Consider the following 18,014-nt stretch of genomic DNA (forward strand, 5'->3'; position numbering starts at 1 on the left):
ACTACTTTGATTTACCTCTACTCCAAATGCAAGTTGCAGCCCGACAAGGCTATTTTAAGTCTGATTATTTAATTATTCCTTCTACTACAAACTAAGTCAAAGAGAATCTAACACTAGAAGTGTTCCAATTGGTATTGTAGCCAGTTGATGAGCAAGTATTTGAATGCAGCATTAGAGCAGGATCTGAAGGATAAGTCAAGGAGGAAAAGGCATTTGGAATTTTATCAGATCAGGCTTCATTTTCCCATAAATAAGATTTTTTAGAATACTGGATATAGTTATATGCAAGCAAAAGAGCAAAATTATTTCCAAATATGTACTAATGTACAGAATAACTGAGACTTGCTTTTATAATAAAGCTTCTGCCAATTCCTGCATTATATGTTTTTTTTTTCAAATTTGAAATTTTCTATTTATAAGCAGATATCTCCTTAGAAGTAAACTGGTGTTTTTCAAGCTTTAATAAGCATATGAATCACAAAGGTATTCTTATATGCAGATTTTGATTCAGTAGGTCTGAAATGGGATCTTAGATACTGAGTTTTTAAAGTTGCACAGTGCTCCTGGTCCATATGCTCATTAGCAATGATTTAAAATTAAATTAACTCACCTTGGGTATTCCTCAAAGTAACAAACTTTTTATTTTATTATTTTTATTTTTATTATGTACAAATTTTAAGAGTTAAATAGTAAATTACTTTTATATACAAATTATTTTAGAATTATTCATATTCTGAGGTTTAAATAGATAATTCATCATTAAAAGTTATACACCATGGTTCTAAAGGTCAATTGATTTATATGTAGATCCATTATTTATTTTTAAATCCCAGAGATAAGACTGACATCTGAGTTGCTTCAAAAATATAATAAACTACATATACTGTTTAATATACTGTTTTGTACACTGTTTTGTTTTAATACACTGTTTTGTCACCAAGTTAACTCAGTCACATTTCCTAGCCACAAAAACAAACAAACAAACGGACAAAAACCTCACAAACAAAACAGCAAAAAACCTGAGCTTGGACAGGAACCCATTTCACTTAGCTCTAGGATTCATATCAACTGAAATTAAGCAAAGAATTAGTTCTACCTCCCCTGACACTTCAAATGCGTTTTCAAAGAGCTTTACTGGGGAATAATATGCATAACGTAAAATTCACCTCCTTTAAGTATGTAATTCAATGATTTTTAGTAAACTTACAAACGTATACAACTGTTACCAAAGTAAAATTTATAACAGTTCAAACATCCCGAAAAGAAAACTTGTGCCCATTTACTGTCCAAATATATCCTGTAAAAAGTGCTAAGTCTCCCAGCAATACTACTGAATACAAAGCTAGGCCAATATTTCAAACAAAGTTTGCTTGATTCAAAATCTATTGCTCAGAAGGGCCCAAGAATAAATAACATTACCTAGCAAAGTGCAGGCCTGCCTGGTATGTGCCATTTCCTTTGAATCATCAACTCCTTCAATCACAGGACTGCCACCTTGCTTCGTGTAATGAAAGCTATTTGCATTTCCTGCAATTAAGGAAAAGAAAATATTCACAGTTTATGAAAAAGTCTTAACTTTTATCTGTATAGCTTCTTTGATTTAGAAGCACTGATAGTACAGTTAAGTGTATAGTGTGAAGCCTGCCTGTGTTTTCAATTATGTCTTAATACAAAATTAAAAAATGAAGTGAGATATTTGTAGGTTACTTGTTTTAATTGGTGAAGTGAACAATCCTTTATGAATAGGTTTTATTCTAACTTATGTAATTTCTTCAATCTAGGATCATTTTGTCAAGAGTTTACTACCCTCATCAGAAACCCTACAGGCTTCCATCACAGAAATTCCCTAAATTTGTTTTATTTTAATCAAGGTAAATTCCAAACATATACAAAGTAGAAAGGCTAATATCATGAGCCCCTATGTACTCAAAACTCATCTTTTTTTTTCTTTTAAAGATTTATTTATTTATGCATATAAGAGCTGGGGTACAGGCCAGAGATGCAGGGGGTGAGAGGATTCATCAGAGACAGAGCAGGGCACAGAACAGGCAGACTGACCAAACACATTGCTGAGGGGAGCAGCGGACAAGACAGGAGAGGTCTGCCTCGCCAGGTGGGTTGCTCCCTGGCCGGCCAGGGATCGAGAGCCTGTGGATTGCTTCATAGTGCGGTGCTTAACCCCCTGCGCCACCAGGGAGGCCCCTCAAAACTGACTTAAACAAACATTAAGTCAAGCCAATTTTGTTTCATTTCTTTATCTACTCACTTCTTCCTCATCCTGTGTGGTTAATTTAAGCAAATCCCTTATCATTTCATCCATAAATATTTCAGTAGGAGATAATCTCCTTTATGACAAGTAAGTTCATAAACTCAGATATTAACAAAAACCAATTTCAGCACAATAAGTCTAACACCACATTCATACCTAATCGCAGCATTTTAAATTCAGGCAACTTTGCTGAAGCACAAAGCTGATAGAAGATATGATAGTTTCTCTCCTCTTCTGCCTTTGAAATAAGAAGAGTTTTCAATTATAGCATTTTAATCTAAAGCTCAGGAAATTCAATCATAAAATAAAAATTTAATATTTAATTACCCCAGTTGGTAAAAATGAATTATTTCTTACCAAATTTCCCAGTACATATTTATGATTATAATTATTACTTATGAGCTCTGTGCGTGTGACTATGTATTGGTTGGTCACATTCACATAAAATATCTGAAGAGTAATGCTTTTTGAACTGGTGGACAGCTTTATATGTGACATTGCCATAAGAGAGCTATGCCTTTAGTGAAAACTAAAACTATTTTAGTGCAATTCTCAATATTACTTTCTTCTATTACCTCTTACATTCATGGTCTTCCCATACTTTGACTGAACAAGAATATTCCAACTTTGGTATACTTCAAACTGGACCACCTACTGTGGATGTTGTAAGAATACTGCAGATGTACTTTATCATTTTAGTTTATATATTTTGAAATTAATAGCAAATGAACCATATACAATTCTGACATCATTTCTTAGTATTTTCTGAAAGTGTTTTTCTACATATAAAGTATTTTCCATTTACAGATGAAAAGGAACAAAGAGCATATGTGGAAATGCAAAGCCTGCACGGATGCATAGAATTGAGTATGTTCTTTGATAGTAGTTCACAACTGGGCTTTTTAGTGTAGACTTTTTATTTTTATTTATTTTTTTAGAGTAACAGCTTTATTGAAATATAATTCATAAATCATACAATTCACCCATAGTGTAGACTTTTCAACCCTCATTAGTCTACCTAAACAATTTTGCATCTAAGAACAGAAAAGAAGGAAAGAGAGGACAAGGAAAATTATTTTCTTACACTAAGCTCAAATTATAGCTCATTGAAGGCATTTATCAATGTTTGCCTATCGCTGGGAAATATGAAAGACAAGATGAAACTAATTAAGACCCCTCCTTAATTTTTTTCTACAAGCATCTGTAGGAAAGTCAAAAACCACTTAACCTTCATGCCTAGTCCTTTTGTCTAACAGGCATTTCCTTGCCTCTAAGAGGCACTTCTTCACATATTTCAGTCCAAGTACAGTTTGTAGTAACAGTGCACTAAACAAGCTGAAAAGTATCTGGAAATAAAACCCGTAAATATAGGTTCTGAAATTATTTAGCATCTAACACAAGTAGGTGTGTGTACACATGGTCAGCTTACCTGGAACACCACTCTGGATTTCTCTAAGAGGTAAGTTCTCATGTTGGCACCAATGATTCGATATCTTTTATCAAAGCCAATCTCAATATATTTCCCAAAACGGCTGCTATTGTCATTCCTGGTTGTTTTAGCATTTCCGATTGACTAAAAAGCAAGAAAAAAAAGTAAGCTGTTATAAGTGCAATTCATGACATGACACAGAATTTGTTCAGGGAAAGCACAGAGTAGAACACAACTCTTTAAAACTGATTCTTTTAAGAACAGAACCATTTTGCCACTGCAGGCACAAGTGTGGGCTTCGTCCTTTGCAAGGCCACACAAATATCTACTAGTAGTTTGTATCTGCCTTGTAATTTTCACATAAATTATTTTTAGAAACAAAAAAGTCTGAGTTCAACAGTGGGGAAGTTTTCATTTGTGGCATTCAAACACCCTCATTCCTGCCAGCACAAGAATGGATGGAAAAAGGAAGGTCACTTAAATATCAGTGTTTCGATTTCTTGAAAAAATCAAGTCTGTTTTTATGTAAATAAGTTGGTTAAGACAAACTAATATTTTCCTGGAAATGTTGCTCTGGTGTTCAGGGTCTCTGGGTCTCTTTAGCTTATGCCATCTTATCCTATAACAACAAAGACCCAGTTGGACTGCTTATTAGCAGATCATTATTAATTACACACTCAATTCAAAGTCATTTCCAGAGACAGCAAAATTTAGCTTTGGATTTTGATATTTGTATCTAACTTGCAAAAATTATGATACAGAAAGCAGAGGATATAACTTTCTTCTTTTTTAAAATAATCTTAAAAATTAAAATGGTATATGTACTACTTTCTGATTTAGGTAACATGCTTATATAAATGTTTCTTTCAAGGTAAAGCAGAAAACATGGTATAGTTAGAAAAGCAAGTGTTCACATGATGCATATATTGAATGTTAAGATAATTGCATATAAGACCAGTATCCTTCACTGGTGCAAAGCATGTGACTACTGGGATTAGTATTGAAACCATAATGAAGAGAAAGATATGAAAATGCTCTGGAGTTAAAAAGCAATGCAAATATAAATGATGAAAGCAGTAGTAAGAGAGACACAAAAGTCAACACTTTCAAATCTTTGATCTAAGAAAATACATTTTCACTCACTGAAATACAGGGTAGGTATTTTTTGTTTCACAGTGAGGACACTGCTGTATTACAGATGAACATTTTAGAGAACGCGTAGCATCTATCTTCCCAGCAAAATAACAGTTATCTAAAGTAGCTGAAGATGATTTAACAATACAGGCATTTACTGAGATATTCTCTTCTTTGATTTTACAACAAAACAAAGTTTCCATATATCTCGTTATTTTTATTTTTTTAGAAAAGGATGTTTATAATTAATGCAGAATTTTCTCTCAACAGAACCTCTTCTGTCAAAGAGCAAATGAAAGGTCATGTGCAGCAGGAGCAACAGTTATTGAGTGCTTTCCTGCCACTGTCCTAAGCTCTCCCCTGCTAGTAACCAAGCAAGTTAGGGCAGGTGAGCACAGCTTCTCCTCCCCTACTCTTTCTCCCACCTTCCATATGGCATCTCTCCCCCATCTACTCAGTGGGAGTCTGGGTGGCCAACCTGCCAAAACAATGCTACACTCTGTGAGAGGCAGTAAATAGGTTAGGCTTGAAACAGACCCCTTGTCTTTGAGTGAACAGTTTTTAAAGATATAGCAAAAAGACTAACAGAAGGAACAAATGAAACAGAAGTCTGAAAATCCAGCTATCAAACCAGGTCCTACACCAACTTGCTATCTTTTAAATACTCTGAGGAACATCAGTGTCCCCAAATATAAATGGACTAATCCAGATCTCTTGCATACTTAAAAAAAAAAAATTACGTAATTCTAAGTTTTTGAACTGGATATGGGAAAAAGATTATTTGTAAAGAGCAGTTTTTGTCCACCCCCCAATTGCTCTCAGTCCTGTAATTATAACAACCTCCCTTAATACTATTTTCATTTCAATCAGCAAATAATTGCTAAAGGAAAGGAAAGTCCTGTGGTCTTGATTTTACTAATTTTAGTGAAATATTGAGTGAGTTACTCTTTCTTACTAAATGTAGATGAAAATCTTCAACTATAGTTACTGAAGATGAAAAAGAACTATTAAGACTCATTGGGCCTAAAGAATCTTCCCTGTCCCCCATCATAGGATGAAGGTTTCTAGGAGAAAGGGGAGAAAAAGAAAATGTGATAAAAAAAAAAGCAAAAAAGAATCATTTCTCTATACATTTTTATTTTGCAAAAGGAGCTCATGCTAAGGATAGGAGCTTGCTTTCTAAAGAATAACATACATATTCCATTAGCCACTGGGCTGTGATGTTAACCCTGCAGAATGCTCCTGATCCAATAAAGAGATTCATCAGATCACTGGAGTCCCAGACAAGTTTGACATCATAGTGAAGAGCTCTGATAAAGAAACATGATCTTGAGGCCAACTTATAGCTGTGAGTTTTCTATGCCACATATTCAATATTTTACCTCTATATTTTTTTCCTGTATTGTAAACCCTTGTCACCATTTTTTAGCCCCATATTTCATTTTAATCTTTCAAATTGGGATACCCTCACTTTTAGTTGTTGAAAAGTAGCTTTCTTTTCACCAAATTTTTCTTAATTTCTTAATTCCTACAGAGAAACTAAACAATAATACAGAAGGAAGTAGCTAAGCATAACCCACCTCCTAATCTTTTGTTCATCCTAGTAAACAGGGTAAATTCCTTACAGTGACATATTAAAAAATAGTACTGTGGCCATTCCACTTTTTAACATCACTAAAATCTGTACTATAAAAAAAACTAATGTAGCTTTTTTTGTTTTTAACAGCAATGTGATAAAAATAGTTCAATCAACTTTATATATTCTAGAAGGTTCATTCCAGACTTAGAAATTTATGTGGCCTGGACCTAGGAGAGACAGGATTACCTGATGCTACCATAAGACTAATGAATATTCTAATATTAGGGACTAGAATGGCCCAAACTATTCCAAATACCAAGAATTTGCTGTCATGACTAAAAACAGTGAAAACAATGATAGGATACAAAGTCTGATGATTTTTGACCCAAAACCCAGAACTGGCCCGACAGATGGTATTTCCCCAATACTAACACCAGTGGCATCCACTGATGTATCTGTAACTCAAATTCTTTCAAAATCTTAATATTTGCTGAAAGTCATAGCTATTCTTTTTTGGCCCAAACATCTGTCTTTTTCTGTCCATGCTACTTCAGAAAACTTCTCCAGTTCTCTTTCCAAAGTGTACCCAGTCCAGGAGGCCTTTAACTTCCCCAGTACATCTTGTCCCCTTGATCCCATGAAAAGAAGTCCTGCTGCTCTCGTGAGCAGCCTTGTAGGCAAAGGATCACTGCATTCTGTATTGAAGTGTCACACACAGCACTGCAAACCAGGCACAATTACCTCTGGACTGATTATTGCAAAAACCATTTGTACCACAGGTGCACCACAGGCCCGATCTAAACTCCATCTGTTTGGGTGACAAATAAGGCTTGACAAAGGAAAAAAACAGGAATAAAAGTTGCTGATTTGAATTTTTAATAAGAAAGGTTTGTTTCTGCATGTCCAAATGAATTTCTGTCCATTTAATAAAACGTCTTTTTCTCCATTTAATGGAATTATAATTCCATTAGGAATGTAAATTTCTTAAAATCGTATAATAGGCAAATAATTCTCTAGTTATACAACCTAAAGTACTAAAATTCTCACACAAATAGGTCTATTTCCTTTGGAATAAGCACAAGGAGAAACAGTTATTAGTCAATAAACTAGGAGAAAAGAAACTTTAGAAAATGAAGTGTCACTCTCAGCAATTTAGAGGCCACAATTAATGCCAAGCTAAAAATACAGGGTTATAGCTTAGGTAGATTACAGCTAAATTTTACTCAAATATTCTATCTTAGCAAATCTTTAATTTTTCTAATTCTCCTACTAACACATGTGAAAATATTCTCCTACTTTTAGAGGCTGGAAGACCCCAGACTTTCTAACACATGCTGTATCAATCAATTTTTAGCATGTTTCTTAACAAGAGAATATAGTATGAAGGCCAAGGATGTGGCTGTCTTACCTCCATGATGGGGTTGGACGCCAAGACCTTTTCCTCAACATTAGCTTCACTGGCAGAACCACTCACAGTTGCAAAGTATCGCATGGCATACTTAGCTGAGACTGTTTTTCCTGCTCCAGACTCTCCACTTACAATGATGGACTGATTTCGCTCATCTCTGTAAAACAAAGAAAAGAAACTGACAGCGCCACCCACTTCTGAACGTGACTAACTTCGTTTTCTCTGCATTCTCATCAATGAGCTGTGGTGAGTTTCTGCTGGTTCGTACATGTAACAACAACAGTAGGAACATGGTATTTTCATTGCAGTTTTTACATAGATGACACTGAACATCTTTTCATGTGCTTATTGGTCATTTGTGTCTTTTTTTATTAATTAAATTTTTTTCTTGCATTGTTGTAATCCTCATAGTTCTCCGGCCACCGTTAACACCTGTGAACCATCACCACATTCCCTGTGTTCATCCCTCTCCTTTTTGCCCCCTATGCCCTCCTTGGCCATATGCCTCCGTTCTATAGTCAGTGTTTTTCAGTTCTGTGTTATCGAAGGAATAAATGCAGGAAACCAGAACAAGGGCAGAAACAGAAGTGGGAAGCCAAGGAGAGACTCAGAAGGGAGACGGGTGTAATAGAAAAAAGACTTACAAAGGGCAAAATAAAAAAAAAAAAAAGTATGAGAGAACCGGGGAGAAAAACAGAAAAAACCATCAAGAATAAAAACATGTATGTCTTCAAAGTGAGGATCAGAGTCTTCAAAGTGAGGATCAGAGTCTAACCTCTTCTATTTGAGCTATAGGCTTCAGATTGTTATATATACATATACAAATAATAACTTATTGTTCCTTGAAATTTTGATTAGCTAATCAGCCACTATTCATAATTCTCTTGGTGCTCTTGTTCTAACATTACAAGAAGCCTCTTTCTACTCTTAAGATGTCGACATTACTTCAAGGGCCTGATAAAACCAACATAAGGAACAGAGATTCTCTACTTCTCATCAAGGACAGGGCAAACTGGAATGTCCTATAGATGCATGAATCAAAGATTTAAATTTAAGATTTAGGGATTGGCAAGTCCTCTCAAGGAACTTTGCAAAAATTCTAAATAACATTAGTATTGGGTGCCTTAGAGCAGAGCTGAGCTCCTCTACCGTGTTTCAGTCAGTGGCAGTTCCAGAGGCTCTATTGTGAACAAAAATCGCACCTAAAAATACTGCTTCATTCATTCATCCAACAAACATGTCATGAGCTGTCACAATGTGCCAAGCACGCTATAAAAGTAAAAGACTCTAGGGTCATAGCCTATTGAAAGATACTGAAAAGTACACAGTGAAAATACAGTAGAGTAATTCCTAGAAAAGAAACCTATCCAGGATCCTATGATAGCATGGAGGAATTGGTGGGAGATGCAAAAATGGAAAGTCAGGAGATGCTTTTTAGAGTAGGTAATTCCTGAATTGACTCTTATATGGTAAGTAGGAGAAACCAGATTCTGTGGGAGGAAGGAAATAGAAATTAGACTAAGTAAAGGCACCTAAAACTTCGAGGAAAAAATTATTCAAAGGCAGAATATCCACTCTCAGTAATGAAAGAGGTGTTACACTTTAGTCTATGTTCCCTCTATGGTAACTGAAGGAAACTGAGTTTTCCTCTATGGTAACTGGGTGTATCCAGCCAAACACCAGGTGTATTATTTTATAAAATTTCTTCTGAACTTTACCCTTTAAAAAAATGTAATCTCTCTAGTTTATCAGGGTCATATTGAATGTTGATCATAACTTTTTAAGACCACCAAATTTAATGAGTTGTCCTTGCAAACTTAATGAGCATATTTTCAATTCACATTCAGCTCTTTAATAAGGAAATTAAGTAATGCAGCTACAGCTGACTCACACAGAACACAATTTAATATAACCATCCAAGCTGATGTTGGCTCTCTGATAACCACTCAGTGGGTGTGCCCACGTACCTTGATAAAATGTACATGAATCTAGGTCTAATTTTTTAGTTTATAAATAAACATTGTATAAAACACAACCTGGAGTTTTACTTTTTCATAAGCAATCAACCTAATTGTTTCTCCTTTCTTTTTATCCCTTGTTAGAAAGAACAAATATTTCTCTGTATTCCTCATATAAATGAGACCATGTGGTATTTATCTTTTCCTTCTGACTAATATCAGCTCATATAATCCCTTCCAGCTCCATCTATGTTGCTGCAAATAACATGAGTTTATCTTTTAAATAAATATATAAATAAAGCAAATATTAACCTAATTTACAATAATGCTTTCTTCCAAAGCTGTGCTTTACTGTGGTTTCCCATACAACTCTAATCCCTATCTCTCTTGTTATGCAAAACATTACTAACTGATCAAAATCAAGGTACTCTATGAAGTAAGTCAGACAAAAAAGACAAACCCTGTACAATCTTCACTCATGTGTGGCATACAGAGAAAACAAACCAAAGAATGAACTAAATAAAACAAAAATAAACTTTAAACTATAAGACCAATTATTGGTTACCAGAAGGAAAGGAGGAAGGGTGTGGGAAAACTGGGTCAAACTCACAGTGAAGGATAGAATTGGGCTTCTACTGGTAAATTTATGAATCGTATATACAATACTTATATATATATTTTTTTTAAGATTTATTTACTTATGCATACAAGAGCTGGGGTACAGGCCAGAGGCATGGGGGGATAAGAGGATTCACCAGAGACAGAGTGGGGAACAGAACAGGCAGACTGACTGAAATACACTGCTGAGGGGAGTAGTGGGCGAGTCAGGAGAGGTCTGCTGTACCATGTGGGTTGCTCCCTGGCCAGCTGGGGAATCAAACTAGTGCTGCAGAGGCTGTGGACAGCCTTATAGGCTGTGTCCCAACCCCGTGTGCTACAGGGAGGCCCTACAATACTGATATTTAATGATGCATACCTGTAAATAATGTAATATGTTATAAGGTAAAGTTATTTCAATAAGAAAGACAGAAACAGAGATTAGTGGTTGCCAAGTACAGGGGGAGGGCGACTGCTAGTGGTATAGGGCTTCTTCTTAAGGTGATAAAAATGTTTTAAACTTAGGTGGTTGTAATAATTGCCCGATTTTGTAAATTCTCTACTAAAAATCATCCAAATACTCTCTCTAAAAATACATTTTATGGCATGTGAATTATAGCTCAATGAAGATTTTTTTAAAATCTCTTCTACCATGTTTGTATGATTTCTGCTTTAGATCCCAAGATCAATACCAGAAAGAAAAAATTTAAACTCTAAAGTTGATACTACTTCACAATAACAATACCTAGTATTATTTTTGAAGTATAAATATTTACTATTAAATAGTGTGCTGACACACTAATGAAAGCTTTAGAGTGACAAGACTGTGAAATAAAGATAAGTAGGGCCTCCCTGGTGGTGCAAGGGGTTAAGATGCAAACTATGAAACTATCCACAGCCACTGCAGCATGAGTTCGATCCCCAGCCAGGGAGCTACCCACATGGAGCAGCAGACCTCTGCTGACTCACCCACTACTCCCCTCAGCAGTGTATTTCAGTCAGTCTGCCTGTTCTGCTCCCCACTCTGTCTCTGGTGAATCCTCTCACCTCCCCCCACACCTCTGGCCTATACCCCAGTTCTTGTATGCATAAATAAATAAATCTTAAAAAAAAAGTAAATATTCCCTACAGATATATACTAAAGCTATCAAATTCCTGGTAAGAAACACGGCTATTAAATCCTTCTTCACAGAGCCAGTAAGATTAATATGAAGAGGCCATCTAATAAATAGCCAGCTATATCTGTTTGTAAGCTCTATGGACTCTTATACTAACTATATTCTATTCCTACAACAAGAAACAGGCACACAGAACAAAGGAATAAAACTGAGAGCCCCCAAATAAACCCACATATTAATGGACAACTAATTATGATAAAGGATCTAAGCGTATACAATAAATGGTGCTGGAAAACTGGACAGTCACATATAAAAGATGAAACTAGATCACTGTCTTACACTATACACAAAAATTAATGCAAATGGATTAAAGGCTTCAATCTAAGAACTAAAAGCATAAAATACATAGGTGATAAGCTCTTTAATATTGGCCTCACCCTGCGCCTGCAACCTAGGCTTGCGGGGAGACGGCGGAGGCCCTCCCTGAGTGAGCAGGAACAAGGTGCCCAGGCAGGGGAGCGGGATTCAAAAGGCGCCATTCCCGCGCCACTGATCTGGGCTACAGCCCGCGTCCTGGAACTGAGGGCTTTGGAACTGAGACCCGGGCGGAGGCCCTCCCTGAGTGAGCAGGAACAAGGCGCCCAGGCAGGGGAGCGGGATTCAAAAGGCGCCATTCCCACGCCACTGATCTGGGCTACAGCCCGCGTCCTGGAACTGAGGGCTTTGGAACTGAGACCCGGGCGGAGGCCCTCCCTGAGTGAGCAGGAACAAGGCGCCCAGGCAGGGGAGCGGGATTCAAAAGGCACCATTCCCGCGCCACTGATCTGGGCTACAGCCCGCGTCCTGGAACTGAGGGCTTTGGAAAAGAGACCCGGGGCACGAAATTAGGGGCGTGGGTTCCCCACGACGGTGGGGCACAAGGCAGACACAGCACCCCAAAGCCGTTGAGGTGTACCCTACCATCCCCGCTCTGCTCCCTGTCCCACGGGGTGGAAAATCAGCTCCCCAAGGGCTCTAGGAGAGATCTCTGGTGCCACCTAGCGACTTGACCCCAGCACAGGCTACTGAAGGAGCTAGTGGCCAGCTGGGGAGTTAGCCCACACCGGGCCCCTTCTGAACAAGTAGTCTGAGCCCACAGGGAGAGCGAGCACCCACAGCCGGGGCAGACCAGGCGCGCAGAATAGTGTGCCTGAGACCAGAAGCGCAGGGAGTGTGTCCCACATCACCATTTTAGAACAGGGACATTTCTACAGTAAAGACTACCTGCAGAAGGCTTCCTCAGGAGCCAGAGGTGAGCGGGGGAAGTTCGCCCACGCCAGACCCCCTCTGGCCTGCAGTCCAAGCCCAGAGGGGAGCAGGAACCCACCGCCGGGGCAGACCAGGTGCACAGGGGAGTGTGTCCCCACATCGGCATTTTAGAACAGGGACCTTTCTCCAGTAAAGGCTGCTTGAAACTGACAGATGACTCCTGGAAGAACCAGAGGGGAACAGAGAAGCCCACCCAAGATGCCGGCAAGTCCCAACAACACAGTGTCCCAACGCATACGGCAAATTAGAAAACAGACAGTAGGGAGGAGAAGAACCACACGCAACCTAGCAACTCTCCAGAGAAAAAGCACACCACAAAAAGAAAGCCAGCCCCCAGATTGCAACGACAATAACTTGGAAGAATTTCTGAGCCTTCCAGAAAGAGAATTTAAAATTGCCGTGATTAAAAAACTGACAGAAGTCATAAAGGAAAACAATGATAAGGGAAAAATAATCAACGATCAGAAGAATGCAATTGAGTCCCTAGAGAGGGAAAACAATGGTCAGAAGAAAGAAATTGAGTCCCTAAAGAGGGAAGTAAAAGAAATGCAGGAGATCAAAGAATTAATGGAAGAACTAAAGAATTCTGGGAAAAGCAATGAAAGCAGAATAGATGAAATGGAAGAACGAATAAGTAATCTTGAAGACACAGAAATAAAAAGAACCAAAACAGAAAAGGAAAGAGAAGTACGAAGGAAAAAGAACGAAGAAAGACTTCGGGAACTATCTGACTCCATGAGGAAAGGAAATATAAGAGTTATAGGAATACCAGAAGGAGAGGAGAGAGATGTAGGAACAGAGAAAATATTCAAAGAGATAATTGAAGAGAACTTCCCAAACGTGAAGAAGGAGCTGAAAATTGATATACAAGAAGCAAGAAGAACACCAAACTTCCACGACGAAAGGAAAAATACAGCAAGACACATAATAGTAAAGCTCCCAAGAATCCAGGACAAGGAAAAAATAATGAAGCTGGCAAGAGGGAAGAAACAGATAACATTCAAAGGAAAACCAATCAGGCTGACATCAGACTTCTCCGAAGAAACACTACGGGCAAGGAGAGAGTGGAGGGACATAGTCAACAGACTCCAAGAAAACAGATGCCAACCAAGAATACTCTATCCCGCAAAGCTCTCCTTCCTCTTTGAAGAAAGAATATGGACCTTCCCAGACAAACAGAAACTCCGGAATTTCATTGCAACTAAACCCCCACTCCAAAAAATACTACAAGGAGTCCTAAAGCCAGAACCTCAGAGCGACGAATAACAATGAAAGAAGGCCAAAAAAAAAAAAAAAAGTTATTAAAAGAATAAATAAATAAAATCAAAGGAAAGGCAAACACAATGGCAAATACAGATGTTAACATATCAATATTAACTCTAAATGTAAATGGACTAAACTCTTCAATAAAAAGACACAGAGTTGCAGCCTGGATTAAGAAACAAAACCCAACCTTTTGCTGTCTCCAGGAAACACATTTAGCTACAAAAGATAAAAATAGGCTCAAAGTTAAAGGATGGAAAACAATCCTACAAGCAAATGGACCAAAAAAGAAAGCAGGAACAGCTATACTTATATCAGATAAAACAGACTTCAAACTCAAAAAGATAAAAAGAGACCCCAATGGTCACTACATTATGATCAAGGGGACAATACTTCAAGAAGAAATAACACTCATTAACATATACTCACCAAACGAAGGAGCACCAAAATATATCAGACAACTGTTGTCCTCTCTGAAAACAGACATCAGAGAAAACACATACGTAGTGGGAGACTTCAACACACCACTATCAACAATGGATAGATCAACAAGACAAAAAATAAGTAAAGAAACCAAAGCTCTAAATAAAGACCTAGAGCAATTGGGCTTAACAGACATCTATAGAACACTAAACCCCAAAAAAACGGAGTACACATTTTTCTCAAGCGCACACGGATCATTCTCCAGGATCGATCACATACTGGGGCACAAGACAAACATCAACAGATACACCAAGATTGAAATCATATCAACCATCTTTTCTGACCATGAAGGCATCAAACTAGAAATAAACCATAAAAAGAAGGCAAGGAACTTTCCTACCTCATGGAGATTAAAAACCACACTACTGGAAGACCATTGGACTAATGAGGAGATCAAAGAAGAAATTAAAAAATTTTTTGAATTGAACGACAAGGAGGACACCAATATCCTAAATGTATGGGATGCAGCAAAAGCAGTAATAAGAGGAAAATATATAGCAATAGAAGCTCACATCAAGAAACAAGAAAGAACGCAAAGAAACAACCTAATCTCGAAGCTCAAAGATCTAGAAAAAGAACAACAAAAAAACCCCAAAACCAGTAGAAGAAAAGAAATAATAAAAACCAAAGCAGAAATAAATGAAATTGAAACTAAAAAAACAATCCAAAAGATCAATGAAACCAAGAGCTGGTTCTTTGAAAAAATCAATAAAATAGACAAACCCCTAGCCAGGCTCACAAAGGAAAAAAGGGAGAAAGCACAAATAAACAGGATCATCAATGAAAGAGGAGAAATCACAACGGACACAGCAGAAATCAAAAGAATAATCAGTAACTACTATGAACAGTTATATGGAAACAAGTTTAACAATCTAGAGGAGATGGACAAATTCCTACAACTCTACAATCACCCAAAGCTAGATAAAGAAGAAATAGAACACCTAAACAGACCAATTGCAATTAGCGAAATTGAAATGGTAATCAAAAACCTCCCCAAAAACAAAAGCCCAGGACCTGATGGATTTACAAATGAATTCTACCAAACATTCAGAGACGAATTAGTGCCTATCCTTCACAAACTCTTCCAAAAAATTGAGAAGGAAGGGACAATACCAAACACGTTCTATGAAGCCAACATTACACTAATACCAAAACCGAACAAGGACAACACAAAAAAGGAAAACTACAGGCCAATCTCCCTAATGAACACTGATGCAAAAATCCTCAATAAAATTTTAGCTATCAGAATCCAACAATGTATCCATAAGATAATTCACCACGACCAAGTTGGATTCATTCCAGGGGCACAAGGATGGTTTAACATCCGAAAATCAATCAACGTTATCCAACACATCAACAAAAAGAAATATAAAAACCATATGATAATATCAATAGATGCTGAGAAAGCTTTCGACAAAGTGCAACACCCATTCATGATAAAAGCCCTTGAAATTCTTGGGATACAAGGAACATACCTCAACATCATAAAGGCCATCTATGACAAGCCAACAGCCAGTATCATTCTCAATGGTGAAAAGCTGAAAGCAATTCCATTAAGATCTGGAACAAGACAAGGATGTCCACTCTCACCATTGCTTTTCAATATAATACTGGAAGTCCTAGCCAGGGCAATAAGACAAGAGAAAGACATCCAAGGAATCCAAATAGGAAAAGAAGAAGTCAAACTATCACTATTTGCAGACGATATGATATTATACATAGAGAACCCCAAAAACTCCACAGAAAAGCTAATTCAACTCATCAATCAGTTCAGTAAAGTGGCAGGATACAAAATCAACACGCAAAAGTCAGTAGCCTTCCTATACACAAACAATAAATCTGAAGAAGAAGAAATCAAAAAGACCATCCCTTTTGTTATTGAAACAAAAAAAATCAAATATTTGGGAATAAATCTAACAAAAGAGGTAAAGGACCTATACAAAGAAAACTATAAAACACTGTTAAAAGAAATAGAAGAAGACACAAAGAAATGGAGAGACATCCCCTGCTCATGGATTGGAAGAATAAACATTATTAAAATGGCCATCCTTCCAAAAGCAATATACAGATTCAATGCTATTCCAATCAAAATTTCAATGTCATTCTTCAAAGAAATAGAACAATTATTGATGAAATTCATATGGAATCACAAAAAACCCCGAATAGCCAAAGCTCTCCTGAAAAAAAAAGAAGGGAATGGAGGCATTACACTCCCAGACTTCAAACTATACTACAAAGCCATAATCATCAAAACTGCATGGTATTGGAACAAGAACAGACATACAGACCAATGGAATCGAATAGAAAATCCAGAAATAAACCCACAGATTTATGGTCAACTAATCTTTGACAAAGGAGCAAAGACTATGCATTGGAGCAAAGAAAGTTTGTTCAATAAATGGTGCTGGGAAAACTGGGTCGCTACATGCAAAAGAATGAAGCTTGACCACCACCTCACACCATACACTAAAATCAACTCAAAATGGATTAAAGAACTAGACATAAGACCTGAAACCATAAAATATATAGAAGGAAATATAGGCGAAACACTACGTGATTTGCACATCAAAGACATCTTTACAGACACATCACCCAAAGCAGTGATAGTGAAGGCAAAGATAAACAGCTGGGACTATATCAAATTAAAGAGCTTTTGCACAGCAAAAGAGACAATAACAAAAACAAAGAGAAACCCCACCAACTGGGAGAACATTTTTGCACCCAACACTAATGATAAAGGACTGATCACAAAAATCTGCAAAGAGCTGATGAGACTCAACAACAACAAAGAAAATAATCCAGTCAAAAAATGGGCAGAAGAGCTTAAAAGAAACTTCTCTGAAGAGGAAATGCAAATGGCCAACAGGCATATGAAAAAATGTTCAACATCACTTGTCATCAGGGAAATGCAAATCAAAACTACCATGAGATACCATCTTACACCAGTGAGAATGGCACATATTAAAAAAACTAGCAACAACAAATGTTGGCGAGGGTGTGGAGAAAAAGGAACTCTTCTGCACTGTTGGTGGGAGTGCAAACTGGTCCAACCACTGTGGAAAGCTGTGTGGAGATTTCTGGACCTACTAAACATAGAGCTTCCATATGACCCAGCAATTCCACTCCTAGGTATTTACCCAAAGGACACAGAAACATCAATTCCAAAGAACACCTGTACCCCTATGTTTATAGCAGCACTGTTTACAATAGCTAAGCTTTGGAAACAACCCAAATGCCCAAAAATAGATGACTGGATCAAGAAGATGTGGTACATATATACCATGGAATATTACTCAGCATTCAAAAAAGATAAACACATGCAATTTGCTGCAACATGGATGGCGCTGGAAGGGATCATGCTCAGCGAAATAAGCCAAAAAGAAAAAGAAAAATACCGGATGGTCTCACTCATAGCAGGAATCTAGAAAACTTAAATAAGGGACCAGGAAAATGAATAACTATAAGAAA

The 18,014-nt window shown here is 37.3% G+C and overlaps 1 protein-coding gene across 1 annotated transcript in view; it reads right to left on the bottom strand.

The window, feature by feature from the left end:
• The window catches only part of MYO5A (myosin VA), a gene marked incomplete at both ends in the record, with an annotated part of 163,295 nt that overhangs the window by 85,631 nt on the left and 59,650 nt on the right, over positions 1-18,014 (bottom strand). The window contains 4 exons of the mRNA XM_084240160.1: positions 1,420-1,527; positions 2,426-2,507; positions 3,699-3,842; positions 7,820-7,976. Coding sequence (XP_084096286.1) covers positions 1,420-1,527; positions 2,426-2,507; positions 3,699-3,842; positions 7,820-7,976 — 491 coding nt within the window. The remainder of the gene's footprint in view (positions 1-1,419; positions 1,528-2,425; positions 2,508-3,698; positions 3,843-7,819; positions 7,977-18,014) is intronic.

This window comes from Talpa europaea, assembly GCF_964194135.1.
Source record: "Talpa europaea genome assembly, chromosome: 8".
Lineage (NCBI taxonomy): Eukaryota > Metazoa > Chordata > Mammalia > Eulipotyphla > Talpidae > Talpa > Talpa europaea.